The sequence below is a fragment of the Aptenodytes forsteri genome, unplaced genomic scaffold, assembly GCF_000699145.1.
Source record: "Aptenodytes forsteri isolate BGI_AS27 unplaced genomic scaffold, ASM69914v1 Scaffold229, whole genome shotgun sequence".
NCBI lineage: Eukaryota > Metazoa > Chordata > Aves > Sphenisciformes > Spheniscidae > Aptenodytes > Aptenodytes forsteri.
The window spans coordinates 133,174-148,863 of record NW_008795863.1 but is presented as its reverse complement, the minus strand read 5'-3'; the positions used below and the strand labels follow the sequence as shown (position 1 = coordinate 148,863).

The window sequence follows — 15,690 nt, the reverse complement described above, 5'->3', positions numbered from 1 at the left end:
GAGAACAAGGTCCAGCATAGCACCTCTCCCCGTTGGCTCTTCTACCACTTGGGGAAGGAAGCCATCATCGACGCATTCCAGGAACCTCCCGGATTGCTTATGCCCTGCCATGTTGTCCCTCCAACAGATGTCAGGGTAGTTGAAGTCCCCCATGAGGACCAGGGCTTGTGAGCGTGAGGCTGCTCCTATCTGTCTATGGAGGGCCTCACCAGCTTGGTCTTCCTGGTCTTGTGGCCTGTAGCAAACCCCGACTATATTATAGACTGGTAGAGGTCATATTGTATAATGAGGGTAGAAAAAAGAATGTTCTTTACCTAGATATCCTTCATATGGCAAAAAAATGGGTTTACTTAAAATTGTTTTGTATTTCTGTTAGTGATATAGGAGTTTAAAAATATTACTATTGTATTTGCTCTCATTAACAAATACATTGAGGCAATAATTTTCAGTGAAAGTTTTTGTTTCTCAAGGCAATGTACTTTCTGTTATTATTACTTCTTTCTTTCTTTCTGGACATTATATTTGTGTAGCTAGATATTATGCTGCAGTTTTCTTGTTTTGATTCTGATTATTTTTTTCCTTTTTTTTTTTTTTAGAATTTTGTTGAAAACCAATTTATGTTAGGTTTGCACAATTTATAATGATGACTTGATATCACACTGCTTAGTGAAATCCTGATTCTATCTTCATTTTCTTACTTTGGAGTTGTTTGTTTGTAGTTTCACTAGTGGAAAAATGGTTTTACTAACATAAGCCATCAATTGTTTTGTGGTATTTTTAGATATGATGTTTTATGAAATATACTTCTATATGGCATAATATGGATATGCCATATTATTACACAGGTAACAGGGATTTGGAAGTCTTTCCCTGTTGCTTTGCTGGCATCAGCTTGAATTTGGTCTTGAGGCCCGTGACCACCATCAGTGACCAAGCCATAAGGTCAGTCATTTTGCCTTGGAAAACAAACCTACCCAGCTCTATCACTTCTCTTTCTTTCCTGGCCTCAGAAGCTATCATACCTTAACCTCAATAACTAGACAGGTACAGAGTTTCAGGATGGATATTTAGCCTTTGGAGAATGATTAGTACAGTGTGCCTGCTGTTATAATGTGTCAGTGTCATCAAATCACTCATTGAACACTGCAGGAATATCCTTTTGCTGAAAAAAAGGAAATGTGTTTTAGCACCGACTGCTGTATGCTTCACCAGGTGAAGAAGTTGTTTCCCTGAGTGTTGTCATTCCAATACATCTTGCAGCAGCCATAGCCCCATGCAGTGCAGCAGGAACAGCCAGCCTTGGGTGGTTGGTGTGGTTTTGAGTGCCATGTGCCAGCTATGCATGACCCTTTGCAGAGGTACAAGCACAACTCCTGTGCATTTAAAACACTCTCAAACCCACTTTTCACATCCACAAGCTCCCGAATGTAATGGAGGTTAATTTGGTGTCCCATGAGAGGAAAAAGTAGATGCCCAACATTTGGAGAAAAGGCTGTCTGGAGTTGCAACCTTATTAATTGACAGAGGAACTTCCTGTTTGTTTCTGGAGTTGCTTTCTGAGACTATCGAGTTCTCTTCTGCTTTTATTATTTTGTGTTGATCTTAGCTCTACATATGGCATACCTAAGGCAGAATAAGTAGGGTACTGCTCCTTCTAATGTATTCTTATACTAGCCAATTTCTTTGTGTAGTGCTGTCTTCAGCTTTACCTGAGCTCAGTACAGACTTTGGACAAATACAGACAAGTAGGACTGTGACTCAACTAAAGCCAACTTTTAGGACATTGTGTTGGAAATCAAATTGTACTGAAAACTGGGGGGGAGGAATTATAGTCAAGAAAACAGAAGAGAAATGAAACATTTGCCTTATTGCATTTTTCTCAATAGCACAGTACTTCCAGGCTTCCAGCCAAGGGAACATCTTTGTCACTTAATCAAGCCTACTGTAAAAGGAAACAAAGTCACTTCTCGTACTCATACTTACCTAGGAGTGTTAGTATGCAAGCCAACACAGCAACTAAAGCTTCTGTGCTGAGACCCATGGCATACATGAAAGCTCCGTATCGACAGTAGAAGGTGTTAACTTCGGTGTCACAGTCGCAGACAGTGATAGTGAGAGTATTTGTGCTTGTCAGTGGCGGTGTTCCATTATCCAGAATTAAGATTGGCAAGTAGAAAGAAAACTGCTCTTGCCTCCTGAAGCCACTTTTTGCTGTGAAAATTCCAGCTGTGTTATCTAGAAGACAAATTATTATGCATGATACGCATTTATCACTTTTTAACAACAACAATAAAACTCCAGTGGAATCTGACCTATTTAAAAACAATGGTACTGTGCAAAGATACATATTAACAAAGTTAAAATAGTAAAACCAGGCACTGACATGTGGTGGCTTTTTTGTATCAATCGTGAATAATTGCATTTATTTTTGACATATGTATTCCAGGGGCAATAATAAAATTCGACCTAGGAGCTCTGTTTTTAATGTTCAGAGCTAAGAAAAATCCCACCATGTTCAGTACCTGACACCTGCTCAGACTAACTAATTGGTTCTTAAAACGGTTCCATGTAACCAGTTGCTACCAATCCAGCAGTTCACAGATGAAATATAGACAGTTTACCAATCAAAAGGCTTCCAAAGTGTGTCTGGCAGGACACAGAGAAAGCAGGTGGCAAGGGAAAGAAGAGAAAGCAAGAAAAAACTCCACTAAAATAGTCTTTTATTTCTTTCCCTGACTCAAAAACTGGAGCTAGCTGAGCTCTTACTGTCTAAATTAGGGAAAAGTTGCTAGAGGCTCTCCCCGTGCTTTGTATTTAACTATTAGTGTTTAGAAATCAGTTCTGTATAAAACCCAGTAGGCAGCTTAAGTTCAGCTCCTGCTGCATATCAACTAATTCAAATCTGAAACTTAGCTTGCTGCAAAACAAATTAGCCCATCTAAACCTGTGTATAATGGAAAGAAGAAACATCTATAAATGTTTACATGTCAGAATTTTTTATCATGGCAGGGTGAATTACTGCATGTGTGCACACATGTACACAGGAAAAAAAAAAAGCATTTCTACCATTATCTGTATGATACATCTATCCAGTCTAGTGAAGTTAACTACCACACATTTAAGTTCTTCTAGGTTTCTGTCATAATTCAGAAGATAACTGAGACAAAATGCTCCAGATCTGTAGTCTCACTTTTGCTTTTGCCTAGGACTACCCCAATTCACCCAGCCATTTCCACAAAATGCAACAGGAAGGGAGAGACTGAGGGCTGACCCTACCGTGTTATAAAAGATGGGTTGGGTTTTTTTTTTCCCATCAATAGCCACCAAAAGGAACTGGATGTATTGCCTTGTGCGTGGCTCTGCTCAGATGTGTGCAGAATGAGCATAGGTGGGAAGGGCTTGCGGCCTGTACACAGTTTGACCTTAATGTAATAAGTTATCTCTTCCTGGCACTGACTGGGCGGTTAATGAAGCTGGGAATTGAAACACATATTAATACACTAACTTTAACTTTGGTGATATTGAGAGAAGTAGTTTGATGTTTAACATAGTCTGAACTTTCCAAAACTTATTTCCATTGATTTATTCACCTAGCCAGAACATTCAAATAATTAGCAAAGTCAATAAAAGCAATGTGTACTTTAGCTGAGTGTGAAGAAACTCTTCTTTGTAGTCTCAGTGGACTGACTCTAAGCAGCCATCCTCCCTTCAATTCCATCAGATACTGCACTTATGTTTTCACCTCAGGCTGGTTTTGCTTGATATCCCTCTATATCACTCTTTGTAAGAGTCTCAATCAGTATCAGTTCTGAATAACATTAAAATACGTATAGAAGACATTTTATGATGTCATAATTAATCAGCATATTCAGTTTAAAATATATTAGGAAATAAGATTATATTTGTATTTATCTGTGTTTATAATTTTGGTCTTGCTGAAGCGATGAAGTAACAGACTTGTATTAACAGCAATCTTCTCTTTCTGGTAATTTTGTTTCTTAGGCAAATAGGTAATTTTAACAAGAAAGTTGGTATTTCCCACCATATCCTACATTAAGAAAATAAATTTTAAGGAATACCAGTGTATTTTTCATCTCAGTATTTTTTCTTTCCTTGAAATAAAACTGTCTTTTGCTGTTTATGTCACTTGGCTGAAAAAGGAAAATAAACTTTTTAGTATTACTGAATTATTGTTTCGAAATACACCTCATGACATGTTCATATCTTATAGCAACAATTTCTATTTAAGTGGAAATTTTTGTAAAATTGGTGATGTGAGGACCACTAGAAGCATGCATCTTTTATTAGGAAGGTCTTAAAGAGCTACATGAATGACACCACCTTGATTATCTTTAACAGTAAAACGTGAGTTGTTTGTGGCGTCCTGAGCCAATGAGAAGTAAAAATGGTGACCTTCTGCTGAGTCATCTTGATCCACTGCACTGATGCTTTGAATTAGCTGAAAACACAGATAAACAGAATTGTTTAAGAATAAAAGTATTTACTTGTCCTTTAAAACAATGAAAGGACATATCAAGTATGTTAAACTGTTGATGCTAGAGATGTGATCTGTGATTATGTATTGCGTGCACATTATGTGGTCACAAATATACACCTCCCATACTCAAACAGTCTAATCGAGACTCATATTCTGCAAATACTCTGCTTTGATTTTTCATCTGTTTGAGAAAGGCAGGCATTAAAATCTTGAGAAAATTTAAAAGATTTTTGGGATCAAAAGACAAGGAGTAAATGAAGTTTCCATAAGTGAAAAAAGTAATCATATATATATATATCATGTTTTGTCCTTTTTTCTCAAGGTGAAAAGTATATCATTTTACATTTGAACAAATCCCTCTATACAAAATCCATTTCCTACCAGCTCACAAACACATTGACATCATTCAACTGATACACTGTAGCTCCAGTAAGTGATATATGGTGACAAGTTCATGTGCTGAATTGTTGATTCTGGATATTATAACAGATTGATTATGGAACTTCTTGGCTGCTTTTTCTCAGGAAAACAAAATAGCCTTCATTTACAAATATGTCAAAGTAGATAGTCATTGCAAGATAAAATAAAAAAATTATCATTTAAAAGAGGTTTTCATCTCTGTAAATAAACAACCACACTACAGTTAACATAATCAGCAATATTTCTGCTTAAAAAGAGCTTATATTTGTTACTTTTATCAGTAAATATTTAATGACCTGGGCATCAGCATATATTAGCAAGTGAGTATCCTCACCGACAGGAGGAAAGCAAACTGATGCAAGCCTACCAACTTTCAGAAAAGTGTCGGACTTGAACTTGGTCCCTATTTTACCAGTCATCTCGTGCCTTGTAGATATTTGTACCCAAGAGACTTGAAGCCTCAACTTTCCCCAAACCAGATAGCATCTGAATGCTACAAGCAGTGCTTTAAAAGCAAAGCAGTAAGTCAATGGAAGTGGCTACAGATTTCCATCTGTGCCTTTGAAAACTTTTTCCCGATTAAATCATTTTTCAGTCAAAGATCTAAGACTTCAGCACACATTCTTTTTCTTTTCAAGCAAGCTAAGTTGGATGAAATCATCACAGAAAAGTGCAAAATGTGGCTTATACCTCAGAAGCTTTGTATTCTTATCACTCTGCCCTTTTTATATGTGAAATTTATTTCAAATCCATATTTTCACTCTATGGAAAAATGAGGACACTTGAGATTTTTTTATTGCCAGTAATGAGAGGAGTGATTGTTCAGTGATATACCTGGTGACAGTGTACAAAGGATGAAGCTTCCTGAGGAATTTTTTTTCCCTTTCCTCAGAGCAAACAAAATAGCTAAGGTGATGCAAATACAGGTATAGGCATGCAGGTCAAGAAATCAGTGAACAGCAGTAACTGATCCCTAATATTACCTGATCCCTAATATTACCTGATAATAAATCATAGACTTCATTTTTATAAGGGAATATAGTTCTCAGAATACAATCAATATGAACAGCAATAGAGAACAAAACTATATATCCAGTCTAAAATACGAACAATGGCATATTTTCATGATAATATTCTGCCATATACCTGAAAAAATGAAAAAAGACTCTGCTGGCCTTTGCTGATGATTTGCTAGTAAAATCTCCATGGCTGCAGCTGAGGAAAAGCTTTGTATGGATGTATGTCTCTCCGTACAATTCAGGGTCTACCAAGCTAGACTGAATATGCAGAGTAATATAGTAATCTACAAAGACATCTTAACCACATCTAATTTTTTAAATTTTTTTATTTTTTAGTTTAGTTACCTGGCAGAGAAGAATTACCTACTTACCTACCAAAAATCCAAAAAGCATTAATTATACATGCAATTTTTATACTTCCAGTTTTCATTCTGATTAATAGTTATTTAACTATGTATTAGCAATGTCTTTGGAAAGTATATTTGTAGGAGTCTATCATGTTTGAAAATAATAAAATTATTGCAGTTGTGAATTAGATACTGTTTTGCTATTTCATTATTAACTTCCGTTACTTTACCTACAGAATATATTTTTCCATATAAATTTTATCTATATCTCATCCTACCAATATAATTCTGAGGACTATGTGTCTAGCTGAAAAAAAACCCCACCTTCCCTTGTTTTGATCTGTACTGTGCTCTTCTACACAAACCTAAAACACCTATGGTTATTCTAGGCATATTCACGTGCCTTTAAGGATTCACCCTAGAAGCAGGGGAATATTTGGAACATAAGGACAGGACAAACACTTATTGTTTATTTCTTACTGTATCACTTCCACTAAAATTCAGCAAAAACCAGATGAGTCTATAAAATATTCAGAGAACAATAGGCAGCCCTGATTTTGCTGACTCTAAAGGAAAAATCACCCAGAGAGAAGGAAACTTTCTTTTTTTCTGGTTTCCTAGGCTTTTGTACACCTAACCTAAGAGATTCTAGCCTTTCACCAGGGAAACTGGCATCACAGACTGAAAAACTGCACCTACTGTTTGTGAGTCAAGCTTTAAAAACCCCTACATTTTAGTGTGTAAACAAAGAAAATAGAGTGAATGATGTGTTGCTTCTGCAAGGTTATAACAGTTGTTTTTACTGACTAGGCTGAAATTTAATTGCTGTAAAATTCCTTATTTCAAGTCTCATTAGTCTAGAAGCTTTAATAATCCAGCACCATTTGAAAATGTACATTTCTTTAACACCGACATTAATCCACTTGATTTTTCTTGAAAAACTGTTTTAAGTTTATGGTGGGTGGGCCTCACTTACTGTTTCTTTCCAAACAGACTGAGACCACTGCTGGGAACAGCAGGGACTCCTTTGATCAAAGGTCACAAAAAGATGTGGCCTGCTATACTCAACTTCCCCATCATATGATTAGTGGGCACTTTCAACTAATAAATATCATCAGTGGGGGAGTCTAAGACATTGGTAACAACTCTGATCTCTCATTGATTAATTATTTTGTATAGAAGGGAATTTTTGTAAACCATTCTGGACCGAACGTCTAGCTGAATGTTGTTTGTTTTGCAAATAACAAGTTATGGAGTACGGAGTAGTTTACTGCCTGGTAGTCTTGATGAAAAATCATTGAAAATTTATTTCCTCAACCCCAGGTAGTCTCACTGAATTGGAATTATGGAGATGTCCAGAAGGAAGAAGAAAGCTTCTCTGTTACAGTTCTTTCTGCTTCTAAGGGCTTTCTCACTACCAAGTTCAGCTTAAAGCATAGACTGTCCATCTGAACAGCCATCAGTACCATTAATCTTGATGCTAGAGTACTCTGAGTGTATAATTTGGAGTCCTTTGTGTGTGGTCCCATACCCAACTATAGTCTTACCATTCCCATTAGACCGATTGGAAGGAAGCAGGAACAGATTTGCCACCTTTCCCTTTCTGCTTTAGTTTCTTTTGTTTTGTTTTCCACCCAATATCCTTCAATAGGAGCTCTGCTGTGTTTTATAGGATGTAAGAGATCTGATCACCCACCTGTTTTGGGAGTACAGAACTGGATATGTTCAAATTGACAGAGGTCTTATAAGTAGTATGATTTTTCTCATTGCTTAATAATGTTTGATGGCCATCAGAGTTTAGTGCAGGTAAAAGATTAAAATGTTCATTACTATAGTCAATAGTAATGCACTTTCCACGTAGAACCTTCTACCTCAAGACCAAAGTTCTCCTTTTGACTGCTTCTATTTCTCTTTCGAAAAGCAAATTAGCACAATATTGATCTGATTTCTCTGGGTCTACTGTAAGATGTTTCGGCTCAGCTATAAATAAAATGGTGTACATCTCAGCAAAGGAATAATGATTATAAAGCTTATGCCATAAGCTTTGTGTATGCTGATAAACTCTTCCTACCTGCTCCATTCTGCTATGAGATAATGTTGTTGAATCACGGTCCGTATAAAACAGAAAAAGGAATTTTCCATGGGCCATTGTATCCACTGTTTCAAAATGTCGCAAGTTACACTCAGTGCATCTGCAGGTGTAGCTTAGTGTAAGAGCCTGCTAGAATATATGGTGTTTTCACAGCTTCACCATGTTTTTATATTCTAAGGGATGCCCTCATTGGTTTTTTTTTTTCTTTTTAACTTTTAATTTTCTTATCGCTACTGCTCAGATGCTTTTTGTAAATGATGAAGAGAACATAGCAAGGTGAAATGATAAACATTGGCTTACTAACCTATCACTTTCACTTCTCTGCTATCAAAAATCATTTTACATCATGTTTTGTTAGAAAGGATCTGTTTTAGCAAACTGCTTATTGTTAAAATGAATCGTATAGCCCTAGAATATAGTTAAAGATTCCCCGTTTCTTCTGTCAACATTTCATTATAGAGAGAAGTAATATCAAATGAGTACGCTTCACTTTCACTGAAACGGATGATTATTTTATTGTGTACTGAGTAAATAAATTTAGTTTTTTTCTTATCTCTAACTCAAAGTGCTCTGCATACATAGTCACTTCTCTATATCTAATAAAAAATACTAAGCAAACTGCAACATCAAAGTAATTTCATAAGTGATCCCCAAATTACAGGAACTCAGAATTGCGAGAATAAATCTGTGTTAGAGAAGACAGCATTAATTCACAGTGTAGGTGTATCCAGTGCAGATTGTCTTCAGCTGAAATCTGTTTCCTGCATGGTATGAAGAAAGACCAATATCCACAGAAAGGACTGAAATTACCGTGCATAAAAATAGATACATTCTGGATGGTCAGCTTGCTTACATGTGATGTAAGACATTTGATATAGCTTACTTCAAACTTTCAAGCTTCAGTTTCAAGCTGAGTTAATTTATTAATGCCTTGGGAATTAAGTTTTCTGGGTCAAATCTATTCTTGCTGGGATGTCTCTAGTGTTACCTCTGGGACAGATTTGGTCCATTTTGTGTACTGATTATTTTTATAGAATACTGCCTCTAGAATTCAAGTTTGTAGTTACTGTACACACACATAAAGGGTAACTTTAAAGAATTAATACCACACTGTTGTCATCATTTACCATGTCTACATACAGTTATAAAGTCAAAAGATCCAATCAAAAGTGAATCCTGGTTTTGGATGTCTTAATATTGTTCTATTTGATCTGATACTAGCTACAGCTGTAGTAGGATAAAAGTCTTTTTTACACAGCAGCTTTCATGTTCAAGTTATTTTGAAAATAATGTATTTAATACTGGTGGTGCAGTGAAAGTGGTTTTTCAATGTGCAAAAGAAAACTTTAGTTGTGGTTAGTATACAGTTGACGGATTATAGGACAGTACAGAACTATAACATGAAATGGATAGTGAAACATCCATTCAAAATGTCTAATAAAAATAATGAATGGATTTAGAATGATGTCAAAAAACACCTATCTATCTTCTTTACTTCCATTTTTATTGTTAGATTTTAAATTATAGTCCCACAGACCGAAATGTAATCCTTTTGTTTGAATGTCTTTCAGAGGCTAAGTTAAACATGTCTGTAACTCTCACAAAACCACCATACAGGAGCATGAAGGTCAACACTCATTGAATAAAAGCAGACAAATAACTTTTTATAATCTTTCAGAAAATCCAAAACTTCAAAACAAGCATTCTTCTCTAGATTGAAGCTACCATTAACTGCCTCTGAGTTTGGATAATTAGGACAGCAATTGTTTTTATTCATGATGTGTTTCACATTCTTTATCATAGCCTAGTATACTCTAAGTCTATGTAAAAATAACATTATTTGCCACATGACTCTGTTGTTTTTATTGTAAACCAGGCAGACACCAAGAAAAAGTAATCCAAATAAGATAATTTATTTTTGACAGTATCTTTCCCTCTGCAGTGCTTTTCCTTCCTTTCTCCCAAACACTATAAGCTGGGGGATGCAAATATATTTTGGAGTATCCCATGAAAGTAGACACAACTCAGCTGAGATCAAGGAAGCAAGTGAATTCTGGAGGTGCAGAACGTCACTGAGAATATCTCTCAGCATATCATTTCCAGCTAGATGGATAGAGATAGCTACTTTAGAAATTGAAATGTGATAGGATATCTATACAAGCTTTGATCTCAACTCACAACATGTGAGTAGATTCCTGAGCTGTTTGGAATTGATTGCAGAAATATAGCTAAAACCAAAAGGTATGTAATGTCCTGATTAAGCTCTTCAACTACTTAAACTGATTCTTCTGAAATGTAAATTGCGTTATTCAGTAGACAACCAGGGCATCTATAAAATATTTTTTGAACCTTTTGGCTTCTTGCTGATGAAAATAAAGAACCTTTTTTTTCTGTGAGTAAAAAGTAAAAAAAAAAAAAAAAAAGAAAAATAGCATTGAAGGAGATACACCAGCTATCAATTCTGTTTTAAATCATAAACATTGAATAAAATATCATAAACTTTGACTGTGATAATTATGCACTTTAGTAACAATTTCCTGTTGTTTTTCCTAAGATCATTTGTTAATGAGAAGATTATTTAACATTACTGTCGTGGTCTCCAAAGGCTAAACTAAAGATGCCTGTGACTCTCAAAAACCTACAGCAATGAAAAAAGAAAAAAAAAAAAAAATCTAGAGTAACATTTTGTCTGTCTGTAAAGTGGGAAAAATATCCTGCTCATTGCTCATTCAGGTATTACAATGTTAAACAGGAATAATTCTATATCTTATGTTCAAAGAGTTTATCATCATTACTACTACTACTATTTACAGTGCCATTTTCTCCAGTGATTCTCAAAACACTTAATATATATATACACTTAATTTGTTCTTTGAAAGTAGCTATTAATGGGCTAGCATACAGATGTTATTTATCAGTAAGCAGCTATGGAATAATAAAAATGTTGGGAAATAAATCACCAGGGTTTTTATATTGCAGGCAAGTCCAAAACATGGATTACAAATGTCCATTTTATAAGCTTCCATATTTAATTCATGGTGTCTTGAAGACAAGGAACATGAAGTGGCATTTGATTTAATGTCTGTACTTTGATCTGTCAATGAATTACCCGAAGACGAAAAGAAATGGCTTGCTCCACGTCCCTCTGAACCAGAGGTAGCCTTTGCAGAGTGGAAAATTACCAAATGCAGAACAAACAAACCAACTGCTGATAGAGAAATATATAAATGGATGCAAAAAACTATAAAGAAATTACTTTTGCTACAAAGAAAGCTTTATTTAACGGCAGACTAATCAAGGTCAAAGTAAACCAAGCTGTTGTAAAAAGAAAGGCTCTGTGATTCAGAAATCAAAACATCCCAAAACGTTTGAATGGAACCATCACAGATATCCCAAAGGTCTCTTTTGTACATCCAAAGAATGCTTTAAAGTGGTGAAAAAACATATAGATTTTTCTGTCTATAGCTTTTTGTTGTTGCTTTTTTGTTGCTCATTTTGTACTTTTTTTTTTTTTTAAACTTTGAATATCCTGTTTTTCTTTTTGCAGTTTTCTTTTAGACTCCTGTGTGGAGCCTGACAGCATGCTTATTGCACAGTTTGGGGCTTAGTCTGTAGAACTGGATCACTTCAAAAAATGTGAAGCTGTAGAGGGAAGTGGGTGGAGGAAAATGGAGAGTCAGCAGTGCACCTGGGGGGTTAGGGCAGCTGACTGATGTGACCCCATTTGCCTGGGGAGCGAGTAGGAAATGAAAAAAACCCTCCAGGGAAGGATGCTTAATATGACAAACCCATAAGCTGCCAGCTAGGGAAAGTGTTGCAAGGGCTGTGACTTAAATATCTTCAGATTTCCACTGAACTAGACAGGGTTTGAATTCAGTTCACAGTAAATGATTTCTAACCAAAGAATACAGTGAATCTGGTTTGAATCTGGTCTAAGTCTGGTTCTTCCAGACTACATTATGCTGTTGCTGTAAATACCAAGCCGAGTTTTAACTTCTGTGACATGAACATGAATGAAATCTGTGTTTTATACTGTTCGTTTTTTTCAGAAGTTTCTGTCCATATTTCTCTATTACCTGTTTTGGTAGACAAACAAGGAGATGTATCAATTTTGTTTTAAAGGGGGAAAAATACACATCAGTCTTCTGAAATCTAAGTTTCAAAATATACATATATCAACAGAACTAATTTTGGAAATAGACAAAATACAGCCTGTACTCACAGTACTGAAATAATCAATATTAAAACTAACAGTAACATCTCAGACTAATTCTTCATTGTAATGAGAAAACTGATGGCTAACTCCTTCACACTTACCTGGCCAGAAACTGCATTTTCACAGACAAATGTTTCGTAATATTTAGGGAATTCTGGTGCATGATCATTAACATTGGGGACTTGGATATACACATTTGCTTCTGAAAATTTTTCAGGATTTCCTAATGGTTAAAAAAAGACAGAAATAAAAAATTATAATCCTCTACGTATTTTAAACTAATGTAGGCATTAGAAAATTTTGTTTATATTCTGCAGAGAAGAAAATAGTCACTGAGACCTACAGACACATTTTATACTAAATCTTTTTAATTACTTCAAATATATCCTATAGTTATAAAAAAGGGCATTTTCTTTCTTTGCTGGGGTTCTGTTTACAAAAGATGGTGGGGTTCTGTTTTTGTTTTTGGTTTTTCACCAATCCATCATGTTAAATTATAATGGTATATCTTGAAATATATAAGGATATTTCATATAAAATTTTGAATTTGTTCACTCTTTCATTTACCAAGTCAGAAACTGATTTAAATGTAAAAACCAAAATGTGATCTGGAGAAATTAAATGAGGTTTTGTTCACGCAGAACAATTTACTGTATTAGTCATCTGTAAGGGTATGTGGAAGGAGAGTGTCTGCTCCTCTAAGGGTATCTGGTCAAGGACCTTCTTCAGTGCAACAAGAGTTAATAAGAAAAGGAGGAAGCCATGAACAAGAACACACAGGGACACAAACCTGAGGGACAAATTATAAGGGAGGGGGTGATGAGGACCAACCTGGTCAGACACACTAATTGATGGGGGCACATGAGAGTGTGAGAAAGTTTATTCCTGTGAGGTTATCATCAGATTGGGGACCTTGTCAATTGGGAAACCGAGGGAAAAAAAGGTGAAAACAAAAACAAAATATACCAAGACACAGACCTGACAAAACAAATACAGAGACAATGACAAGAAACAAACCTCATGATAATTGATGGGCTATCCAGAAACCACAGGGCAACAGTTCCAGGTAGATCAACCTGGACTTTGTAACTGATAAGACGGTAAACCAGAGGGACCCCAGACCTGGAGGGGCACAGGAATCAATGGAGCTGTACAGACCCATGGGGGACGTGCAGGGAGGAACAAAGAGGGGGCAGACAGAAAGGGGTATAAAAGGGACCGGTTGCGTGTCAAAGAGGGCCAGTCAGTAAGCTTGTCTGGCTGAGCCCTGCACCGGATCACCAGTCAGTGTTATCATCTTATATCTTATTATCAAATCTTTTCTTAGCTATCTCTCTGCATAATCTCGCTCTCTATCATTGCATGTGTATGTGTGCTGCAGGGACTAAGTACCAGCTACTGGTGAGACCTGCACAGGTATGAGTGAAAATTGGTGCCAGCTACTGGAGTGAGTGGGGGGTGCAGGGGACAAGTGTCTGTGTCTTCTCCAAACTGGGTGTGTGTGGGGTGTGTGGGTGTTTTCGCTAGCAAAATTTAAGCTGGACTCAACAGTGAGTAGGGGGTCCTTGGATCCAGGCCAGATGTTCAGGGCGGTCCATGTTGGCGTGCTCAGGGGAGACTTGCGAATGTGGGGTGCATGAGGGATGAGTGTGTGAGCACTGTGGGTTTGTCAGTGAGCGTCAAGCATGGACTAGCTGGTGAGTTGGGGACCCATGAAGCAGATAAGAAGACCTGGGATGTGGGCAGGGGTGCCAGGCAGACAGAGGGTCGGTGCTGGTACTGAAGAGATCCGTGAGTGCGTGTGTGCTTGTGAACCTGGAGAGTGTTGCGTGTGTGTGCGTGCCTGCACCAGTGACCTTCATCCTCTGCAGCTGAAGAGGAGGAGGGGACTTGGCTGTCTGTCCTTGTGCTTTATGTGAGTCCTGTATGTAGGTGCTTCTGAAGGCAGTGCCTTGTCTGTGGCAGTCTGCGTGACCGGCCGTGTCAGTGTCCTCTGTGTCTGTGTGTGTGTCTCCAGGAAGTGCTCAGCCTTATTACAGGTTAGGCCTGCAAACAGGAAAGTGTCAGCCACATCCCTGAGCCTGGGCAGAGGCCTCGGGTGCCCAGGCACCGGGCTGGGCTCTAGCAGCCGGGCAGGAGGGTCCTGGGCCAGAGCAGCTGGAGGAGGCAGCTGCACTTTCTTACATCACTTAACATCATGGATACCACAACGATTGGTCACAATCCTATAAGAAATTCTGTTACTTTTCCTCTTCTTTAGTATTTTGAAATTGAAGTTTTGGGAGAAAATTTCACCAACATTCACAAGCTTTAAAAATATTTCTGCCACTGCTAGACATGGAGTAGTTGCAGTGGACACTGATACCCAACCGTAGCCAAGGCAGAAAGCTGAAACTTTGAATTTGGAACAACAGAGCTGTTCTATGCACTGGTCTCCAAACACATAGTTGCAAAGAAGTCTGATTTGGCCCAGGCATGTCTAAGGCATTACCGCTGACAGACTTCATGGGCTGAGCTTATAGTTTTGTTCCAAGTATTATTTGTACAACAGGTTTAATTCTTATGTATTTTGTACTCACAGAAGCTGTACTGCTTCTCTTATACAAGTATACTTTATTACTGTATGTATCTAAAGCCACGTTATTACTGTGGCTTTAGATATAAAAGCTTTGTCAGTATGGCTTATTCCCGTATGAAAAGGAAAATAAACTCTGCTAATATAAGGCACTTTTTTCCTGCATTTATTGCATTCACACAAGGTTATATTGCTATAACTACCTGAGACAAGGAAAAGCCAGACCTAACTGTACTGGTTTCATGGTACAAAAGTTGTGTGTAGGCTAGGCTGAAAAAGCTATTTGTTTACATAATAAAAATGTTTATAAACATGTCAACTGAAACCAAGGGAAGGAAGATCTGCAGGTACAGCATTCTCCTGGAGAAACTGGCTGCTCATGGTTTGGATGGGTGTACTCTTAGCTGGGTAAAAAACTGGCTGGGCAGCCAGGCCCAGAGAGTTGTGGTGAATGGAGTTAAATCCAGTTGGCGGCCGGTCACGAGCGGTGTTCCCCAGGGCTCAGTTTTGGGGCCAGTTCTGT

General features: G+C 37.2%; 1 protein-coding gene across 1 annotated transcript in view; it reads right to left on the bottom strand.

Moving 5' to 3' along the window:
- The window catches only part of CDH19 (cadherin 19), a 44,179-nt gene that overhangs the window by 4,178 nt on the left and 24,311 nt on the right, over positions 1 to 15,690 (bottom strand). Inside the window, exons 8-10 of the mRNA XM_009284126.1 lie at positions 12,694 to 12,815; positions 4,342 to 4,459; positions 1,984 to 2,235 (exon numbers count right to left, since the gene is read on the bottom strand). Of these exons, the coding sequence (XP_009282401.1) occupies positions 1,984 to 2,235; positions 4,342 to 4,459; positions 12,694 to 12,815 (492 nt within the window). The remainder of the gene's footprint in view (positions 1 to 1,983; positions 2,236 to 4,341; positions 4,460 to 12,693; positions 12,816 to 15,690) is intronic.